Source organism: Eurosta solidaginis, chromosome 5, assembly GCF_040869045.1.
Source record: "Eurosta solidaginis isolate ZX-2024a chromosome 5, ASM4086904v1, whole genome shotgun sequence".
Lineage (NCBI taxonomy): Eukaryota > Metazoa > Arthropoda > Insecta > Diptera > Tephritidae > Eurosta > Eurosta solidaginis.
The window spans coordinates 258,272,299-258,293,285 of record NC_090323.1 but is presented as its reverse complement, the minus strand read 5'-3'; the positions used below and the strand labels follow the sequence as shown (position 1 = coordinate 258,293,285).

The window sequence follows — 20,987 nt, the reverse complement described above, 5'->3', positions numbered from 1 at the left end:
AACCCACAAAATGGCGCGAGAGGGTCCGAAATATGAGGTCCGATCCACAGTTTTTATTTGTACAGAGCATCTTTCTGCGTTGGCGGCCTTTGGCCGCGATTTGCAAAAATAACGCTGGGTGGATCCAATGCAGAAGCATTAGTGTGTACAAAAAATATGGCGAAATACAACAACCACATGAAAATTTGAACCGAAATGATATGACAGAAGTAAAATTTTTAATTTTTGTTCTCGGATTCTTAAATTGGTGGTCGAGACGTGTCTTTTGATACCAACTTTGAAAATTTTTGTTAAAAATTAGGTGGTGAACCGTCTTGTAAAACGTTACATTTTTTCAAAACAACTGCAAAATTGTATGAGACAACGGCCAGTAATCAGTTTTAAGATTTTGACGGCTTTGACAAGTACACCAACACAAGGTTGTAAACGGTAATGCCACAAAAAGTTGTTAGACTAGACAACTCAACCGACATTTTTTTGACAGGTTGAGTTGTAATCTGTAATACCAAATTGCGAAATTTCAGCCAAACCAGAGTTGAGTTGTAAACGGTAATAGGGGCATTAATTCCCTAACCAACTCCTAATTAGGTTTCAACTTTATAATGGGCCTAATAAGACTTTCAAGAGTATCTCTCATAAATTCTAAAATATGTTCAGGCCTCTCTTTCTCGATTCCGTTTCGGTCCGCTAATGTTTGAGAAAGGTTTGAGAAAAATAAATTTCTTAATTTGCAAAGCAGAAAAAATTCAATATTGAAAAGGTACATTTTAGTTCGAGAATATTATAAATGGTTATTTGAAATAGATATGAGGACTAACACTTGAGATTTGAGAGTTAGTTAGTTCTCAAATGTATTTCAAATTGAAATTCAATTGGTATGGACCGGTCAATCAATGTGCGGTAAAAACTTGAATAGCACATATTACTGCGCTGTTAGCCAATTAAGTTACAGAACTTTTTAAACTGGCCGCAAATGCCTGAATGAACCTTATTAGACCTGCTATTGAATTCTTACTGCCTGCCTTCAGAAAACTTATCACTAATCTCACAAGCAAATAGTCCTAAGCTACTTAAATTACTAAGCAACAAAAAACATTCCCTAACAAAATCCGTTGCTATACTACATTCGCATACTGCTCGAAACTGCTATTATTTGAGTTCATCAGCTGCTCGTTGTAATCCTTCCAAGGTGGCGTTTGCGTATAAAAACTGCTGTTATGATGGAGCATAGAGCTCGGCGGTGCTTGACCTGCTGTGACCGCAATACTGTGAATCATAGACTCGCCTCCTGACGTCTGCATGGCTGATGTCGATGACTGATAACAATTTGTAGCACTCGTTGTAAGTTGTGGATAGACAGGCTCTGTTGTGGAGAAACTTTCGATTGTATTATCCGCAGGACGGTTTTCAACTTGCGCACTGCCCAAACCACACGCATATGAAGCAGATGAAGGTCGTATATTGGCGGCAGCTTCAAAAGTGCTTTTATACAATTCATATTTTTCTTGTGAAAAATGTGTATTCGTCGCCGCGGGCGTCGCTGACTTAGCAAAAGGACCACGTAATGGATTGTGAGTTTCATGTTGTACATTGTATGGACGTATATCGCTGCTGTTGTAGGCGTAACCTTGTGGTGGACGACCACGTGACAATATATGCTGTTGTTCCAAGTACGAATGTGGCCCTGACATAGATGGCGACTTATGCAGATATGGCATGCGCTCAGAGAGACCACTACCAAAATTGTAGATACTCGGATAAGCGCTGGGGTTAACGAATATGGCATCGAACAACTCTTTGGTGATACGCTCACCACTCAAAGTGAAGTTCTGCAGCTTTTCGAGATCCAAGTTTATTGTACCACCACTTTCCAGCACCTGCTCGAGCGCAAAGATGTAATTGTGCGCAAAACGTAAAATTTCAATTTTTGTCAGCTTAGTCTCCTCCGGCAGTGAGGGTAACGTTTCACGCAAACGCTCCAGTGCATCATTCAACGTATGCATACGATTACGTTCACGATCGTTCGCTTTCATACGTCGAAACCTTTTGATGCGTACCACTTGCGTTGGACTGCGCGAACGCGTTACACGATTTTTACCGACGGCATATTTACGCTTGGGACGAGGTTCAGTTGGCTGCTCACTGCCGGCGGCATATTTGGTTGGTGTTGATGTTAATGTGGGTACAAACTCTGAATGCATTGGTGGGGCTTTGCTGATGACATGATCGACGAGTGTACGTACGCTGCGTGTGCTATGATTGCTGCTGGCGTCAAGTAGAGCTGGAAATGTGAGTGAGCCATTAAGGCCGTTGGTGCTGCTGTAAGCGCCGACTGGTAGCGGTGACTCGGCGGTAGCACAATAGTCCACGGCATTATCGAACACAAGTTTACGCGCTGTAGTATTACATTCAGTTTCAAAACTTTTCTCGTAACCGCTATCGTAAGATGAATCTTCATCAAACTCAAATGAGCGATCATCAAAACCGCTATAACACGAGGACATTTTACTGCGCTGATAAGTAATCTAACAGTTCTTTTCAAGTACTTGCGTAAACAACGCGGCACATTATGTTTTTCCACTCAACGTTGCGTGTAACAAAAAGTTCGGTTTAAATTCATTTTCATCGCACGTATGTTAACGGTTTTTATTTCATTTGCGTTTGATCTTTCACTTTTAATAGTTTGCTTGTTTCCCGTTGCGCGTTTCTTAACCAACTAAACATACTTTGAAGGCGCTCATTAGTTTTATGCTCGATGCACCTCATAACCAAAACACGTTGTCTCACTAGTGCGCGCTTTATGAGCCATCTGAGCAGTTCAACCCCCTGCGTATTGATGTCGGTCGTGACGGCGCCATCTCAAATCCTTACCGATTATAGCAGGGGGTTGGTCTACAACAACATTTGAATATTTATATATGATGGTGTCATTTGCCGCATCACCCTTCTTACTACCTACCCACCCAATAACGTGGTAGTGAAGTGTACGTTTAAGCGACTACCAATCGGAAGGATGGCTTTTTCGACCGGCACTAATGCTTGTTGCGCGATCAAAGGCATTTGGTTGCATTCAGTTCGTAGTCCGTGTACTCATATATAGCTGTGTGTGTGTTTGTGTTAGATATGCAGGTTCGCGGTGTTGACTAGTGGTCGTCGAGGAAAAATATGGAAATTCATGTGCATGTGTTAAGCTCAGATATGGTTGTGGTTGCCATTTAAACGTTCGAATTAAAAGGTAGATTTTTAAAGGGCCAATTGATGGTGACTTATAACCATATAACCATAACCAGATAAAACAGCTGATCGAACCTACCTTATGGAAATCAATGTAATCGATTAATGGTACCATACCATAACGCTAACGCCATAACCATACCATAACCAACCAATTGGTTTTTGGTCTCTCGTAATATCCATAACCTAAAAATATTTGAGTTGGTGAATTTATTTATTTCTTCGTCTACGGATAATCTTACAGACTACTTGATTAATTAAATATTTTAAATAAATTTAGTTTGAAGGTATTTATGCTCAAATTAAAATCAAAAGCCTCCGAATATGTGTTGCATAATCGAATGCATCTCGATATTGGCTCATTATATGCGTAGGTAGATCTATGCACAGGAACAGTGAAAGGTCTCACCTGTCTAAGTTCACGAGCTGTATGGTTAAAATTTATTGACTCATAGATTTGGGTACAATTTACTATACCGTTGATGATATTATATATGAACATTATTGAAAAGTAGCTCCTACTGTCTGATAAGCTTGTCAATCCTAACAGTTTACGCCTTCCCAGATAATTAGACACGCCGTCAGGCCAACTAAGTTTACATAAAGCAAACTTAGTAAAAAATGTTTGCACCCTCTCTATTTTGTGAGAGTGAATTTGGAAGTATGGACTCCAAATAATGCAGCAATAGTCTAGAAGACTACGCACCAACGAGATGTACAGTGATTTTAAGGTCATTGGGTCACAGAATTCGGCGGAGTTACGACGTAGAAAGCTTTAGACACAATATGGTCGATATGCTTTATAAAAGTTAGTTTCGAATCAAAAATAAGACCTAAGTCCTTAAACAGCGTATCCCTTTCTAATATTTTTCCATCTATTGAGTAGGCGAAATTATCAGGATTACTTTTTCTTGCATATGAAACAACACAACACTTTTGGATATTAAGATGCAAATTATTGACTGAGCACCAACTATGCAAATTATCTAGATCTGACTGAAGATCGAGGAAATCAGTCAAATTACGTACTTTGGTAAAGAGCTTCATATCATCAGCGAACATTAAACACTCTGCTTTTGCAAAAAGATTTGGCAAATCATTGATAAATATAAGGAATAGGAGTGGACCGTAATGCGTTCCCTACGTTATACCTGACCATGCGTTTACTGATATAGAAGAGTTGGTGGTGCCCATTTTAACAAATAGTTTCCTTACTGTTAAGAAACTATGAAAGAAATTTAAAATGTTTCCGTTAAAACCGAAAGCCCAGAGCTTGTTGGTCAAAATTGCATGATCAACCTTATCAAAAGCTTTCGAAGAGTCAGTATAAATTACGTCAAGCTGAGCTTGATCTTCGAGAGCATTTACAAATTTTTTCGTAATTAGCATAAGAGTCGACCTTTGTGGTATAAAGCCGTGTTGGAATTTCGATATTACACAATTTACCTTATTAATTAGTCTTTTTTGAAGTACGAAATCAAAAAGCTTTGAAATTGTGCTTTGCTTTATAATAGGTCTGTAATTGCAAACGTTATGGCGATTACCAGACTTGTATATAGGGACGATTGACCCTACTTTCCAACAATCTAGAAAGGTTGAATTATCTATACACATATTGAAAATATTTGCTATTGGAGTTGATACAAACGCTGAATGCAGCTTAAAAAATATTGGGGCAAAACCTTCATGGTCCACGCAGGTGCTTTTATCTAGACTGGAAATCGCAAGTTCCACTTCATCCGAGGAAATCGTTAAACTATCGATATTTCCTAAGGGCAAATGGGCAATTGTATGATTGCTAACAGCGTCTCTGAAAGTAATTTGCAACCAGATTGCAAGCATCGGCAGGACTTTCAGACACTGCACTTTCAAAGAAGAAATTAGTTAGATAATTTAATTAATTAATTTTATTTTTTTGTGGAATATGTTTGCAATTTTTTTCCTTTTCTTCATTTTTATGAAATTTTCACTATTTTAAGGTTAAGGGACCATTAATCGATCACATTGGAGATGGTTATGGATATGGGTATGGTTACGACCATGGCGTTAGGGTTAAGGAAGTTCAATTGGCCCTTAAAGATATTATCTACGTAACGGTGAGAAAATGCTAACTAATTATGCAATTATAAAGTATACGCTAGGCTGTACAAAATGCTATCGTTTAACCTAGGGTGTTCGGCGCCCTAATCTGGGCTATAAGGCCAAATTTCTAGGCGTAGTTCTGGCTAAAAAGCTTAACTCTAAGACTTACGTAATAGAGCGTGAGCAGAAAGGGCACATTGTATTGTACACGTGAAAACGAACTATTAGCAAAAAATGTGGACTAGCTCCCAATAATGCGGATGGATTTATCCTGCATCTGTTTGACCCATATTGCTGTATGTTATTATATTTTTATGGTGGACAGTCCTGAGAAAGGTGTCGAACTAAAATTTTCTTAAAAGAGTGCTCAGATCTAATTTGACTAAGTAGTGATCGAGGAACAACGACAAGCGAAGCTCTTCATTTTTGGTATCCTACCCTTAGATCTAGCAGCATACCGAGCAACACCTACGTTAGTTCTATGTTTAAGAGTTTTGTGTTAGGTGCACTTAAGTCTTAGGACACTCTAGCATACTAGCATACTAAACAATTGTGGTTTTCTTCCTCGAAGCACCGATCCTGTACGCCTACAATATTTGCTGACGGAAACATTCCCATCAGGGATGATGAATCTCTCAGATTTACACTTAGGCCGGCTGGCACATTGTGAAACCGCTGAACGATGTACTGCTCTTTCTCCTTTAAAAATTTAGAAAAAAATGTAGCGGTAAGTCTAATGTAGATTAAGTGTTTCTTGAAACATTCCACACGTGTCCTGACCATGGGCTGGATTCAGTAAGTGTGAGTTTTATTTACTTTTTCATACACATTTTATGAAAGAAAAATGTACGTTTCAAAAGTCACAGTTGCGGAATCTACACCCAGAGCAGGGCATCTGCAAAGTAAGTGTTCAAGACATTTAATCTCCTCCTCGCCTCCACATTTCCTACAGAGACGATAAATTAGGAATGCAGTTGGGTGCTTATTTGTGAGAGGTGTAGTTTGTCTGGGCACCTCACACAAGCTTTCTTGCTGTTTCAGACATGGATCTGTTCAATGCACCGTTTCTCTCTAAACCCGGCTGAAAGATGCTCTATTATCTTGACAACATTATACTTATGAAGGGCGAACGGTCTTTAGAATGAATACCACTGCCCAAGCTGCCTTTATTCTTGCATTCATCATGACGGCCGTGGAATCAAAAGCGTAAAATAAGATGCATTTAATGATAGCGGTGTAAAATCAGCGCCATATGTCTATCCTGAGCACACTAAGTCTTACCCATGAGTCTTTTAGAGCCATAGAGGGTACTTTCAGTCTTTCTTGGTCCACCTCCACATGTTTGTTCCAGTTAAGTTTACTGTCTAAAGTTATGCTGACTTGTTTAACTTCTGGTGATGGAACTATTTCAGTCTTCGCAGGATGCAATTGGAGACGGGTTTCACGGGAACTGTCATCCACGAAATGTACTGCATTCTGCATCAACCTTGTAGGTGTGACTTGTAGTTCAATCGACACATAAATAAAATAACCTTAGGCACCAAAGATGTTTGCCAATGATAGCTTAGTAAACATATCCAAAATGTAAAATCCACCAACAATTACAGCCTTTTGGCAACTCTTAACTATTCGAGTATGGTTAAGGTTTTCTTTAATAATTGTTTTTGTTCTAATACATACTTGTTTGCGTTAGTACACGAACATGCGACGTGAACCCAGTAGTTGGTCTTCTGCAAAACTGCAAACTGAAAATGAGCTAGTTCAAAAATTACAAGGCCTGTACGAACTGCAATTTCCAATCTTAAGAGAACTCCGTACAGTGCAGGATAGGGGCAAACCCTTAAAACAGTTTAGCCTGTCACTTTTTCATTAAAAACAAAATAAATGTAAGGCGCGATAACCTCCGAAGAGATTTTAGGCCGAACTTCTCTTCCAATTTGCGTCGTGCTTCTTTTTTTAATTTTTCTTACAAATTGGCGGGACGGAACCTACTTGTTTTATGTCGACTCTTAACGGCATCTGCAAGGCAGACGAATTTTCACTGAGAGCTTTTCATGGCAGAAATACACTCGGAGTGCTAACATCAATTCAAACCCGCGATCTTGCAAATCAGTAGGCCGATATAACAACAAAAATTGTTTCTTAAGTAAGTTGTAGCCTTTATAGATTACTTAATATAACTCGTCCAGAAATTTTTCGTAGTGTACATCTAGTCAAATGGCTGTGAGCTTAATTTGGAATCCACGCTATCCAAGGCAGAAATTTTTACGAGGAAATACTAGTTCATAATGAAGAGGTGACCGCCGTGGTGTAATGGTAGTGTGCTCCGCCTGCCACACCGTATGCCCTGGGTTCACAACCCGGGCAAAGCAACATCAAAATTTTAAAAATAAGGTTTTTCAATTAAAAGAAAATTTTTCTAAACGGGGTCGCCCCTCGACAGTGTTTGGCAAGCGGTACGAGTGTATTTCTGCCATGAAAAGCTATGAGTGAAAACTCATCTGCCTTGAATATGCCGTTCGGAGTCGGCATAAAACATGAAGGTCCTGCCCGGCCAATTTGTAGGGAAAATCAAGAGGAGCAAGACGCAAATTGGAAGAGAAGCTCGGCCTTAGATCTCTGTGGAGGTTATAGCGCTTGATATTTACTTATTTATTTTATTTGTATGCAATATTTTACTTTTGGCAACTCTGTTCGATCGTCATCGTGTCGTGATCACGGTCGTTAAAACACGAGCAATGATCGGCTGATGGTGGTCCGCAAACACATTGCAGAGGAGTATTGTTAGAGTACTCCAACATGAAAAAAATGGAACACGTAATCCAACAATTTTTGCAGGGTCGGTATCACGCCCCTGAGAACCTTTAGGAAAAGTTCATTTTAAAATCGGTTTTACTCTGGGTAAGTTTTTCCTAGACCAGGAGTGCTCCCTAGAGTTTCATAGAGCATCAAATATCTTTACGTTCTTCACCTATGTATATGTGCGCGACTGGGATTCAGCAGAAGATGCAGAGGATACAGTGAATCAGTTTTCTTCTTAACTTCAAGAAGTGAACATCTCATGCGTAAATACTATGCTCAAATTTCATATCACGATTTTTCCCCTACTTACACTAAAACCCCGGCAAAACTTGTTATCATTTGTATTCTAAACTCTTTAGATCGAGTTCTGAACCATTCTAGAAAATAGAGTAGTGGTATAGTCCCCTCCTCGGGATCATTCCTAGGAATATTTACCGCTAATAGTGAGACTCCTGACTACTTCAGGCATTGGTTTCGGGATCATTACGGGATCGTTTTCGTGATTATTTCGTAATTATTTAGGAAAATTTTGCTGTGGTTTTCGAGATCATTTCAGTATTGTTTTCGGGAGTACTTAGGTATAATTTTGAGTTGTTTTCTTTCAGATTTAATTCGGGATGATTTCGTAGTATTTTCAGCATATTCTCATAACTATGTCCCGACCATTCCCCTACCGCTTGAAAAGATTTTTTTTAAATCAATACAAATCTGAGTCTATTCCATTTAGGTCAACAATATTTTGTATATTGGCCAGATCGAGGCCTTAGCTATGCTTGAAATGTGGACAATAAACAGCCTTTATATAAAATTAAAATTTTCTATTGAATCTGCTGTAATTTTTTCGTGAGCTGCGTCTCCAGGTAAAGACTAGGGTAAATATAAAACCACGACGGATATAAACCTACTGCGATCCTGAATATATGCCCTTTCTTCGCCTTACACAAATTGGATAATATTTTCTTTACTTACTTAGCTTCAACTATGTCTCAACGGTTTTATATGTTTGATCAAAATTAGGCAAACTTTCATCTCGTAGGCCGTCCTCATATTCAAGACATCAGTTGCCCGTAAAAAAAAAACAATCAACTAACTAGTTGCACTTGATACTAGTTGTGAGGTAGTTTAAAACTAGCTGTTATACTGCAGGGGTACACACATACAAACACACTGCAACTTCCATATCAACGTATCGTCCCGAGGCTTATCAAATACCTAGCCGGATGTGTGTACGCTTAAGGGTTGGCGTAGTTGATTTACTCTCGCCGCTTTTTCGCGTGTCCAACAACTCTCAGACTGAGGTGAGCATATAAATTTTCAGTGCGCAGAGTATTTATGCACCCCTGGGGGGAAAACATACAAATTTGTTTATTTCAACAACACAAAAAAGTCTCAAAAGGCGGTCATCATACTGGATAGCCTCAAATCGAAACAAGACGGAAAGAAAGGAAGTGCAAGAACAAAAAATCATGTATGATGATTATCCACTGGTTCATACGTAAAGTGCTATGTGATGGGCTCGAGTAGCGGCGACTAATTGTGGGTTGGGGAGTTTCTTTGCTTAAATGTCCACCAGCAAAAAAGAAGATTCGTGCAATAACCACTTGAACAAAAATGTGCTTAATGTGTAAATGCTGCAGAAACTGGTCATACTTGTTATTGTTTTAAATCAAGACCAAAGAAGTGGCCATTTTGGTTATCACCCTAATGGCGTTATTTTTTTTTTTTTTTTTTTCTTTCTGCCAATATAAACCACAAATTATTATGCCACAGAGAATCTTGATTGTTCATTGTTTTTGAAAATTTGTTTGTAATCATCATTGAAGTATCCATTATGTGAATGGGGTGGAGAGGGATGGGGGCTAGTGCATTTGTGCAGCTTATCGAAATTAAGATATAGAGAGGACGGAAGAAGTTATTATGCTATGGAGGAAGTGATTATGCTACTAACATACATTTAGGTATACTTTAAGAAAATGGGTATAGCTTTGGTCCCATGGGTGCAATGCGAAGCTAGGAGTTGATAATCGAGAATTCCAGCTACTTACATGTTTGTTATTGGATTAAATGATTTTACGACACACCTGATAATTGTTTTGGAACTTCGAAAGTGGTTTTAAATTTATGCAACTTTTTCCCTTAAACTTTTATTGAGTTCTAGGTGTATGCTACATCATCATTATAATTGGAGTCATATGAAAATCGTTAGCCACGGTTCCCCTCACTGTGAACGAAAGGGCTGACATCACCTTCATATAAGAAGCGCGAAGGATGGAACAAAGCAAGACGTAATAGTGTCTTGCGATGTCTGCCACAATGGCCATATGGAGGGAAGAGAGCTCGCCACGAAGTACAGCGAACCGTGAAAAAGCATCTCGTTGGAATCAAGATGTGGCTTCTCTTTGTAATATTTATGTGCATCCTCGTACCAATAGATGATACGGCCGACGTGGACAGGGACACCTTTTATGAGCAACTGGAAAGTGCATGTGACCCCGGCTGATCATGGTTGGTCATTTTTAAGCCAGAGTGGGCAAGGGAGAAGTCCTTTATAATATAGTATGGGATGAGATGAATTGGCATCAACGCTGCTCGATATATGGTCATCTGCAATACCACCTAATTAGATTAGCTTTCTCTTGAACGAAAAACATGAAATTGATTTATGGAAAATACATCACCAGTATCATGGTTGTGCCTTTTATGAAATCCAAATTTCGACTCGGACCACTACTTTCTGGAAGCAAAAAAGTGCACGCAATAACCCAAGGACATTTTCAGCTACCCACGAAATAGACAGGTGATGATTACTCCATTCGCTTCTCGCACCTAATCACTGATAGCAATCCCTGACGATATAACCAAGCAGTTGAGACACTTTTCTCACAGAGCTCCTATAAATAGCTTGCGCGATGAGAAATGACGCGCTGCCTCTAAAAAAAAGGACACTATTTATAGGGACATACAGCATACAATATGTGGTGTGTAGCAAGGCATGGTATGTGACAGCATTATCAGGACGCGACGAGGAAGATGAGACACCTGCTTAAACGAAAAACTCGTGAGACCGGAGGACATGAGCGCGGGGAACTTCAGATACTGGCTGATAGGATAATATCCAAACGTGTACCTGGTAACCGATGTTCGAATGTAGTTAAGTTCGAAAAATTCTCCTCATGACTAGATAGCGACTAACGGATCAGTGAGCTAAGTGGATTAGTATATTATCACGATAGGCATGAATGTCGTGAGACGCGACTGAAATTCACCATTCTGAAAGTAAGAGGGTTAAAATAAATCGTCCCCAGAGAGGGATAGCATCTGTTCGCGCTTCCAATTCCATCGGTAATGCTCACTAAGTCTTCGATGAGGTTGAAAAAGCAAAAACTATAATACGAATCCGCTACTCCAATTCCTGACAACAGAATAAACGTTTTACAATTCTACTAACACAAAGTAAGAACGTCAGTTTTCCTGCTAAGAAGAATTCGTCAGCTCCTCCGTCAATTTGGTGTTTAATTCAGATCTGTGCAATCAACATGAAAGGTGAGTTTTTTTACCGCGGAATAAACCTATTTAATACCACATATAGGGTTCTACCTAGCCTGCTGTGCGAAATAAAGCTCAAAGTCAATAAACTGACAGGACCGTACGAGTGCGGCTTCAGACATTATAAATGTACTATTGACCAAGTTTTCACAATACATCAAATCCTGTTGTTGTTGTTGTTGTTATAGCGATAAGGGCACTCCCCGAAGGCCTTGGTGAGTGTTATCGATGCTGATGGTCCTTTGCCAGATGCAGATCCGGTACCAAGCCCGACCATCTCGGGAACGATTTGTTATGACCACATGCGACTTTCTAGGCCTTCCCGCTCTCCCACCCCTCTATCCATGAGAAGTTCGGGGTCGCCACAGCCTTGGCTGTTAATGAAACAGGATTCACCACGGGTATGTGAGGTTGCCAATTGGTTTGGAGAAGCTATATATTGCGCTGGCAACCTGAAAAGGTTGCGCTACACAACCCCTTGAATCTAATTGCTATTTTAGTCGCCTCTAACGACAGGCATACCTACCGCGGGTATATTCTAACCCCCTAACCCGCTGTTAAATACCAAGGGTAAGAAGATCGACAGACACTTTCTTTTTGCACACGTCAAAGCAGCCGTAACAGCACTGAAGCAAAATGTATCAAAAGAGGTAAAATGGTAAACTATACGCATGTATGGAAATAGTGTAGCGAAAGAAGATGCTACGGATCAGTCATCCTATCTACAACCGCGTTTGCTAACAGAGGAAGGATAAGCTACCACTAAGTTGGGGAACAAAGATGGCGGACGACTTGATCCCCAATGGTGGCTCAATATTTTTATGCTTTAGCGAATCCGGGGAGACTGGTGCAACTTATTACTCAACAGCCAAAATCACCAGGGCGGTTGATGGTAATTACAAAAAAAACTATTTTCGGTTGCGCGTCTAAAACTTCGCTCAAGGAGCGTTGTTGAATGTATTTAATTTGAAGTCGAAGTACAGTAACTATGTATATTGGAACGATTTTCCGTCATCCCTTGTCAAATTTGGTTTTGAGACAAGCCGGTTTCGGCGTTGTGCCATCATCAGTGTCGATTTTCGTTCTGATCTGTTGTTGTCGTTTGTCCTGTATTTATAGTTCGTAGGTACATGAGCAGGTATTGTCAAAATTGATGCTTGTGTATATTTATTGTGTTTGTAATCGATTTGTGTGGCTGACTGGGGTAGGTAAAAATCCGTAATTTTAGTCGTTTGACCTCCTTTGTGGTAACTATATTTTCAGACTCAGTGCAATGCGCCATTTGACACAAGTTCACTGTTTCCCCTCCTAAAATAGGTACGCAAAATAATTTTCTTCAATTTAATTGTGAAAATATTATTTTCCATTCGAACCCGTCCTACCAACGTCTATTTTGCGTAAATATCGATGTATAATTGTATAGCATACTTATAGGCGCATAACCAATCAATTTTATTTACATAGTGAATACGTGCCTGAAAGTACACCTCAATAAATATTCCATAAATTAAAAAAGCCTCGCGACGTTTTTTACTACATAAATACCCCTAATCCCTAATATATATTTTTCTTTTTTATTTATTTAAATTTTTATTAGCCACACGCGCCACTTATTACACCAACAAGACAATTTGTTATTAGTAGTTTAAAGCGATTTCTGCCAACTGTCACAGCAGCCGTCGGCTATCAAAGCTTTGTTGATTTTACTTTGTATTTGCAACAGTTGCCAAAGTAGAGGCAGACAGCACATTAAGCAGCACGTGGCACGCGACTCAAACGCCAACGTTGTGACCCGCCGCCGCTACCTACACCACCACAATGACTTAAAGACTTGTGGCCAAATCCACTCAACTGGTTAAGTCTTTATGGTGTGGTATTACCAGGCTGCTCGTATTTCGTTTATATTTCACTGTTGTTTTTTTTCTTCTGTTACCTACTTTATCCTTTAAGGCACGTGCAGGTTGTGTGTAAGTGGTAACAGGCGCCAGCTACTGCTTACCGTCCGTTGTTGGTTTTTTTTTTCATTTTTGTTATCACACTCTACCCCAAATGGGCGTTTTGTTATCTGGTAGAGTATGGCCGGCAAATGGTTACGGTGTCATCGCCACCACTTACATGGACTGTTGCGCCTTTTGTCATGTAATTACATAATTATTATACATATTTATTTAAATATAACATAGCGTGATGTATAGCGCATGCCTGTCACGTGTCCATGTTATGATACCACAAATGTTCCGGGGTGTAGACCCCAACCCACCTACAATTATGATTAGTTGAGTGTGAACACCAACAAATACGTGCTTGAACGCATATCGCCAAGTGCGACTCTGAAAGGGTTAACATATTAAATTAGTGCATTATAGGTTATTAAGCAAAGGCGATGAGCATAGACGACTCAATAGAAATGGTTTTAACTAAATTTGATGAAGTGCATACATAATCAAAAAGTATTAAAAATTCATTGTTTATGGAAAGGGATTTCAGCTTATGAGCTGAAATTGGATTAGAAGAATATTGGAAGTGTGAGGATGTGTTAATTAATGAGTAGCAACACTTTCATTGTACGTATGTACCTCCCAGATACATTAAATCAGCTTAGGCGATTCAACGAAGATCTCGTTTAAGTAGAAGAAAGCTCTCGTGAAGTTTGACGTATAAGCGTTATCTTAATATCGTGTAACACTGTTTAACCGCGATGGACTCCTAAACTACTGAACCGATTTTGAATTTGTTTTGCACCCCGTTTGTACTTTGATCTAACTTTAAATACAGGATAGGTTATATCTCAGTTTATAGCCGCAATATTATTTTATTGAAATTTTTTTTATTTGTTTATACGTAATAATTAAACGTTACATATACGCACCGGCACTCACATTTTCAGGGGTGCGGATATACTTCCGTGTAATTGGTTGATGTTTAATTAAACAACGTGCTTATCAATTAAAAATATTATGGCTTTTTTTTTTTTAAATTTTAAGGAAATGTTCAATATTTTAACGAAATAGTATTTTTCGAGAGATGTATGCATTCTTAACCATTTATTATTATTTGTGTATGTACATACATATGTATATCAAGCTGATATGAAAACACATACATACCTATAAACCTACGGCCGAAGTTAAATAACGCAGCGAATGCTATGTGTATATACGTGTGTGTCGCATCACGCCTAACTCAAAAGCAATTTGCTCGCACAGTTGACACCGAACAATCACACACACGAATTTTTTGGTAAAAATGTTACTTTTGTTTAAACAATTTGGCTGATATAAGAAAGGAATCAAGTTTTTTTTTTTGATGCAGAACGAAGGTAAATATTTCAAAGTTTTACAGAAAAGTAGAATTTTTCAAATCAATCTTTCCGTTTATGAGTTATAGCTGTGTAAACAAAAATTTTTGCATTTTTTACTACATTTTGGCAATTTGCAACGCCCCTATAATATATACCTTCAAATTATATTAACTGTACCATATCACGAAAATAAGCTTTCAAATGCAAAAAACCGTTTTAAAATCGGAGAATTCTGTGTGAAGTTATAGGCATACATGGCATTTAGCGACTTTATTTTATAGGATTTATAGAAGATTCTATATATATATATATATACATATATATGGGGTATTCCATCCCATTTCGACCAATTTTAAACCCGACCCCTTTAGAATTGGCTGAAAGTTTTTCTTCTTTTTCTAGCTTTCGAAAGACGTTTTTCAGAATTTTTTCAAATTTTTTCATCCAACTCAAAAATGTTATCAATTTTTAAAAAAACACCGTTTTTGTTTTCAAAATGCTATAACTTTTTCAAAAATTGACCGTTTGGGATCTTTTTTTTTAAATTTGTTTTGAAATGTACTTTTCGGAAAAAATACAAAAAAAATATTAAAGTTTTTTTTTTGTAATTTTTCAGTTTTTCGAGATTTTTATAATTTCGCCATTTTTTTTTTTTTTTTCTCATAAAAAAACTTCAATAAATTCTGCAATCATCCCCACTAATCCCGGAGTGGGCCGATTTTTGTTTTTCTTTAATTGAAAAAAAAACTTTAAAAGTTTTTTTGTATTTTTTCCGAAAAGTACATTTAAAAACAAATTAAAAAAAAAAAGATCCCAAACGGTCAATTTTTGAAAAATTATAGCATTTGGAAAACAAAAACGGTGTTTTTTTTTAAATTCATAACTTTTTTTGAGTTGGATGAAAAAATTTGAGAAAATTCTGAAAAACGTCTTTCGTAAGCTAGAAAAAGAAGAAAAACTTTCAGCCAATTCTAAAGGGGTCGGGTTCAAAATTGGTCGAAATGGGATGGAATACCCCATATATATAATAATACTTGGCAGGTTTTACCTTCGAAGAGATTTTAGGCCGAGCTTTTCTTCCAATTTTCATCGTGCTGCTTTTTAGTTTTTTCTACGAATTGGTGGGACTGGACCTACAGGTTTTATGCCAACTTCGAGCTGCAAAATAAACTCTTCTGGGACTTGAAGCCAGTATCTTCGGTGGCTCACACCAAACCAGGCCGGTCACATACGAATAACTCGATAAAGAGGATTTACGTAACCGTTACTGTAACTGTAACTGCAACCGAACCTGCAGCTGTTACTGTAACTGTAACCGTAACCACTACCTAATTATAATCGTAAGCGTAACAATAATTATTTCCATGACCATTTACGTCTTCGTAGCTGTAACTTATACCATAACCGTAATCGCAACAGTAACTGTAATCGTAATCGTGAGCAACTGCTTTTATATTCATAAATGTACGTGAAGCCGTATGCGGATTATTTAGAGAAGCAGTCGTTTGTAATGCTAGAATAATCCTCACAATAACCGTAGCCATAAGCTTCCTATAACCGTACCAAATCCGTAACCATAATCATTGACGTAGCTTTAACAACAACAATAACTTAGTCGTAGCCGTAGGAGTAGGCTTTGCCGTGATCCTAAAATAAATATTTACCATAAAGCTAGTCTAAATCCTAAGGAAGTCTCGTAAATGTAACCGTAGGCACAACCGTAACTGTAGCCGTGGCCATAAATGTAATAAAAATCTTAAAAGTAAACTTCATTGCTTTCGACATTGTCTTCTTCTACATCCTGGTCTTCGCCTTCTGCCTTTTTATGATGACCGTACTATAGTTTTTCTTCTTTTTCCACCCCTCTTTTATTTTCTCTTTTCTCCCACTCGCTTGGGACAAGCACTTGCCGCTGTTCAAAGGATTTGTCGAACTCTAAATCAACGGTGTGGTTTATTTGCTTCTCCGCGACAGAAATATTACTAACGGCATCAGCTTATCGGTTTCTAAGAGCTGCGAATCTCTTAATCCAAGGTTTTAGTGCGGTAAAGAGAAGAGTTGCACAGGTGATATTCAATAGGCTGTATAGCGTAAGTCTTTAAGGGGTTTGCAGCGCTGCAGCGCAATTGAAAGCCTCTGCAATCCAATTGTCAACCTCACCGTGATGAACTCTGATTATTTAGCAGGAAAATCTCTGGCGAGTTCCTCACGGACGAAGGGAGCTGGAAAAAATAGAAGGCTCAAGGTGATAGAATAAAATCGTTCCCTAGATGATCTTTCTAGTTTCTTGATGGTGCGATTTTCCACCAAGTACCGCATCGGTATCCGGCAAAAGACCATCAATATCGACTGCTTTTACGAGGTGGAAAGAACCCAAGACATGCCAAGATATGCACGTGAAAAATCTGAAAGACAGAGACACGGCTTTTCATATACGCAGATTCAAATGAGCTCCACCACAAGTCAGGAGATGCTTATGAGACGATAGGGGATAGTAACTGCTTGGTTATATAATTCAGCTGTTGCTCATTTTGCAGATTTGGAAAGGGGACATAACTTTTAATAAAAATTTTGTTATTGTTGTTCTTGTTACAGTGGTACTGCAAGAAATTCTATTATGGATTGCGGATTGTTACTGCAGTGGGAATCCTCGATCCTTGCCTAGTCCCGAAAAAAATACGGAATAGTACAAATCTCCACGTTTTTCCCGCTCCTGCATTAAAACAACATCAAACTTTATGAATGAGAGGTCTGGCGGGCCTCTATACCAAGCGAATCCCATAAATGATTTTCCTTTATGAATTCATTCATATTTATTTATGTACATAGAACTCTCAATCACATTGGCCACTGTGTAAATTGCAAACAATACAACAATCACATTAAAATTCATTATGCTCGTTGTCCTTGTCAATGTCATTATGTTAGGGTGTCATAAAAAATTTTGTGGCATAATCGTCAAAGCCGTTGGCACAGGACGGATGGTCTTACTACTGCATGGTCACATAAATGAAAACAAACACAGTCAAGGCAAATTTGGTATATAAACTTCTATTTACATTACATGGACATCCGAGTTATTATTATTTATTTAAGATCCTTGCAAACAAACATCCAAACAAATTGTATGAACGTTCTACCAAAGGCAAAACGAGGGGAGAGCTGCTTAGATTTTGACCAATTGTTTGGATATCCATCTCTTGCATTAATATTGACACCTAAAATTGTGTTAGGATTTACTATGTTTGTTTGTAAGGATATATATCTATGTATATTGTACCTACCCCGCAGGAATTCAGATGCACCCTGAGTTAGGTTTCATGTAGGATTCGTGTGATCTTGTTACCTGCAGCAGCGAATAGAAAAATAGCTGTGACAATTTTTTTCAAATTTCGTTAACTAAATACTTCTTTTTTTATACTCAATATTTTGAGAAAAAACTTCTATAATGTTTGTAACTGAAACTCTGCAAACCAATCTCAAACCCGCCAGGACAGTACAGTACCAGACACCAATATAACGATCTTTGTCGACAGCTAGATCGCCTTAAAAGCATTAAAATCCGACGTGATAAAGTTCGGATATCGCGCGGAGCTGTCGAGCCCTGCTAACGTTCACAAGGCAATCTGAATGTCTCCCTTTGTTGGGTTTATGGGCACAACGACATTGAACGCAATGAATGTGCAGAAGATATGGCCAATAAAAGTTTCATAATGGGCATAAGCAAGGTATTATTATTATTATTATGTATTTAGGCTTAAAATGAATTTTAAGACTAAAAAAAGAGAGCACTAGCTGCTATGGCTATCAGCTCTACTTAAAATTAAAGACTATTATATAGGCACTTAATATTTACAACTTTGAGCTTAGAAAAATATATTAATACTAATACTACTATTTACAACTTAAAACTAAATAATTTCTATTTTTTACTAATTATGTATTCTTATAATAAGAGTTAAAATATGTATTCATATGTTGTGGTTACAATTTTAGCTTGATTTTTTTTACATATTGATACATGTCGTTGATGTTTTTATATGATGGATTTTTTAATATTTCCATTGCTCTGTTATTACCAAACACCTCATTTCTGATATCGGCCAGGTGCGAGCAGTCATACAAAATATGGGAGATAGTTAAACGCGCTCCACAAGAAACACAATATTCAGTTTTACTGCTGTCAAAAAGATATTGATGTGTTGCGTTTGTGTGTCCCAGACGCAGTCTTGAAAATATTCGTATTTTATATTTACTTGCATCAGTTGGGTATTGAGGTGGTTCGCCACTTCTATTGATAGCGGTGTAGTGATGGTGGATATAGTTGCAGAAATCGCTTTTATTTTTTTCTTTGAAAAATACTTTCACAAATCTTTTAATGTCTATTTTTTCAATAACTGGATCAGTTGTGATTGGTGCAGAGCATGCGTATTTCGCTGCAATGTCTGCTTGTTCATTGCCTTTTATTCCAACGTGACTTGGTATCCAGAACAACAAAAGCTCTATTGTGTTATTTTTAAGAATATTTCTTATTTTTTGTATGATGTTCCAGTTTACACAATTATATGAAAATATAGATTTTATTACCGAAAGACTGTCTGTGAAAATTACAGTTTTTTGGCAATTGTTTATTGCTATTTTTAGTGCTGTGTATATAGCACTTGTTTCTGCAGTGAATATGGATGCAGATTCGTGGAGACGACTTAACGCTACCACCTTCTCCTCATCGTTTACGATGGCATAGCCTGTAGAACTTACTTTCTCTTTAGATCCGTCTGTGTAGAGAAAGTTCCAGCATTCCTCTTTAAGTGAGTTTTTTATCTCATTGAAGGAACTTAGATACATTTCTTTTCGGGTTACGTCTTTGTGTAGTGTTGACAATGTAGTGTTGCAAATTTCTGACGACATGGACCATATCGGAGTAATGGGATGAAGCTTTGTTGTATTTGTTGGTATATCAAGTTCGGCGGCATAGTTCAGAGACGAGGATAAAGCTGAAGTTATTCTACGCTCCCTTTTCCATGACTGTATACGTTTTATATCTTCGTCGATAATTGAATTATTAGGAAAGAGAATTTTTGGCAATAGTCTGCCAACCATCTCCGTAATACTGCTTTCACACAGACGGCTTATTGAATAATAAAGGCAGTTTTCTACATTAAGACGCTTATTGAGCTCAATCTTCCCTACAAAATTCGAATCTATAATTATTTCATTAGTAGCTAATCGAATGCCTAATGAAGTCAAAAGAACAATGCAACTCTGTTGGCCGCGTTCCGCTTCTCAGTTTTGGGTGTGTTCAGTGCTTAAAAATGTCATTTGTCAAAGTAAATGTCATTGTCTGCATGGCGGAACGATACAAGGTGGCCGCATCGAACAGCTGATTATAACCTTTTTTATTTGATTTGATACATCAACTACCGGCGCAGTACGATTTTGACATTTGTCCATCGAATTTACAAGTACATGGAATTTTGTTTGTTTGTAGGTATGTCACCATGCTCCCACCTTGTATCGTTCCGCCATGATTGTCTGTATCATTCTTCATAGTAATCGAGCAGTTACTTCTGTGTGAAAGCAAAAAATTTACGATTTCATTAGCAGGTGAAATGAGATCATTAAGTTTCTGTGTGAAAACAGTATAAAAAAGGTTATAATCAGCTGTTCGATGCGGCCACCTTGTATCGTTCCGCCATGCAGACAATGACATTTGCTTTGAAAACTAAGAAACGGAAACGGAAGCGGAACGCTGCCAACAAAGTTGCATTGTGCTTTTGACTTCATTAGGCATTCGATTAGCTACTAATGAAATAATAATAGATTCGAATTTTGTAGGGAAGATTGAGCTCAATAAGCGTCTTAATGTAGAAAATTGCCTTTATTATTCAATAAGCCGTCTGTGTGAAAACAGTATTACGGAGATGGTTGGCAGACTATTGCCAAAAATTCTCTTTCCTAATAATTCAATTATCGACGAAGATATAAAACGTATACAGTCATGGAAAAGGGAGCGTAGAATAAC

At 38.0% G+C, this 20,987-nt stretch overlaps 1 protein-coding gene across 1 annotated transcript; it reads right to left on the bottom strand.

The window, feature by feature from the left end:
* Nucleotides 1–1,115: 1,115 nt before the first annotated feature.
* Nucleotides 1,116–2,504, bottom strand: tap (Basic helix-loop-helix neural transcription factor tap). Its single transcript, XM_067792038.1, has 2 exons — nt 1,435–2,504; nt 1,116–1,233 (listed from the first exon to the last, which is right to left on the bottom strand). The coding sequence occupies exons 1-2, from the start codon at nt 2,502–2,504 to the stop codon at nt 1,116–1,118; spliced, it is 1,188 nt and encodes a 395-aa protein (XP_067648139.1).
* Between the last annotated feature and the right edge of the window lie 18,483 nt (nt 2,505–20,987).

Bases quoted from the DNA above. Each gene is read 5' to 3' on its own strand.
- tap (XM_067792038.1), bottom strand. From the start codon at position 2,504: ATGTCCTCGTGTTATAGCGGTTTTGATGATCGCTCATTTGAGTTTGAT. The intron at 1,234-1,434 runs GTGTGGTTTGGG...AGCACCGCCGAG, and splicing joins CCTTCATCTGCTTCATATGC to CTCTATGCTCCATCATAACA.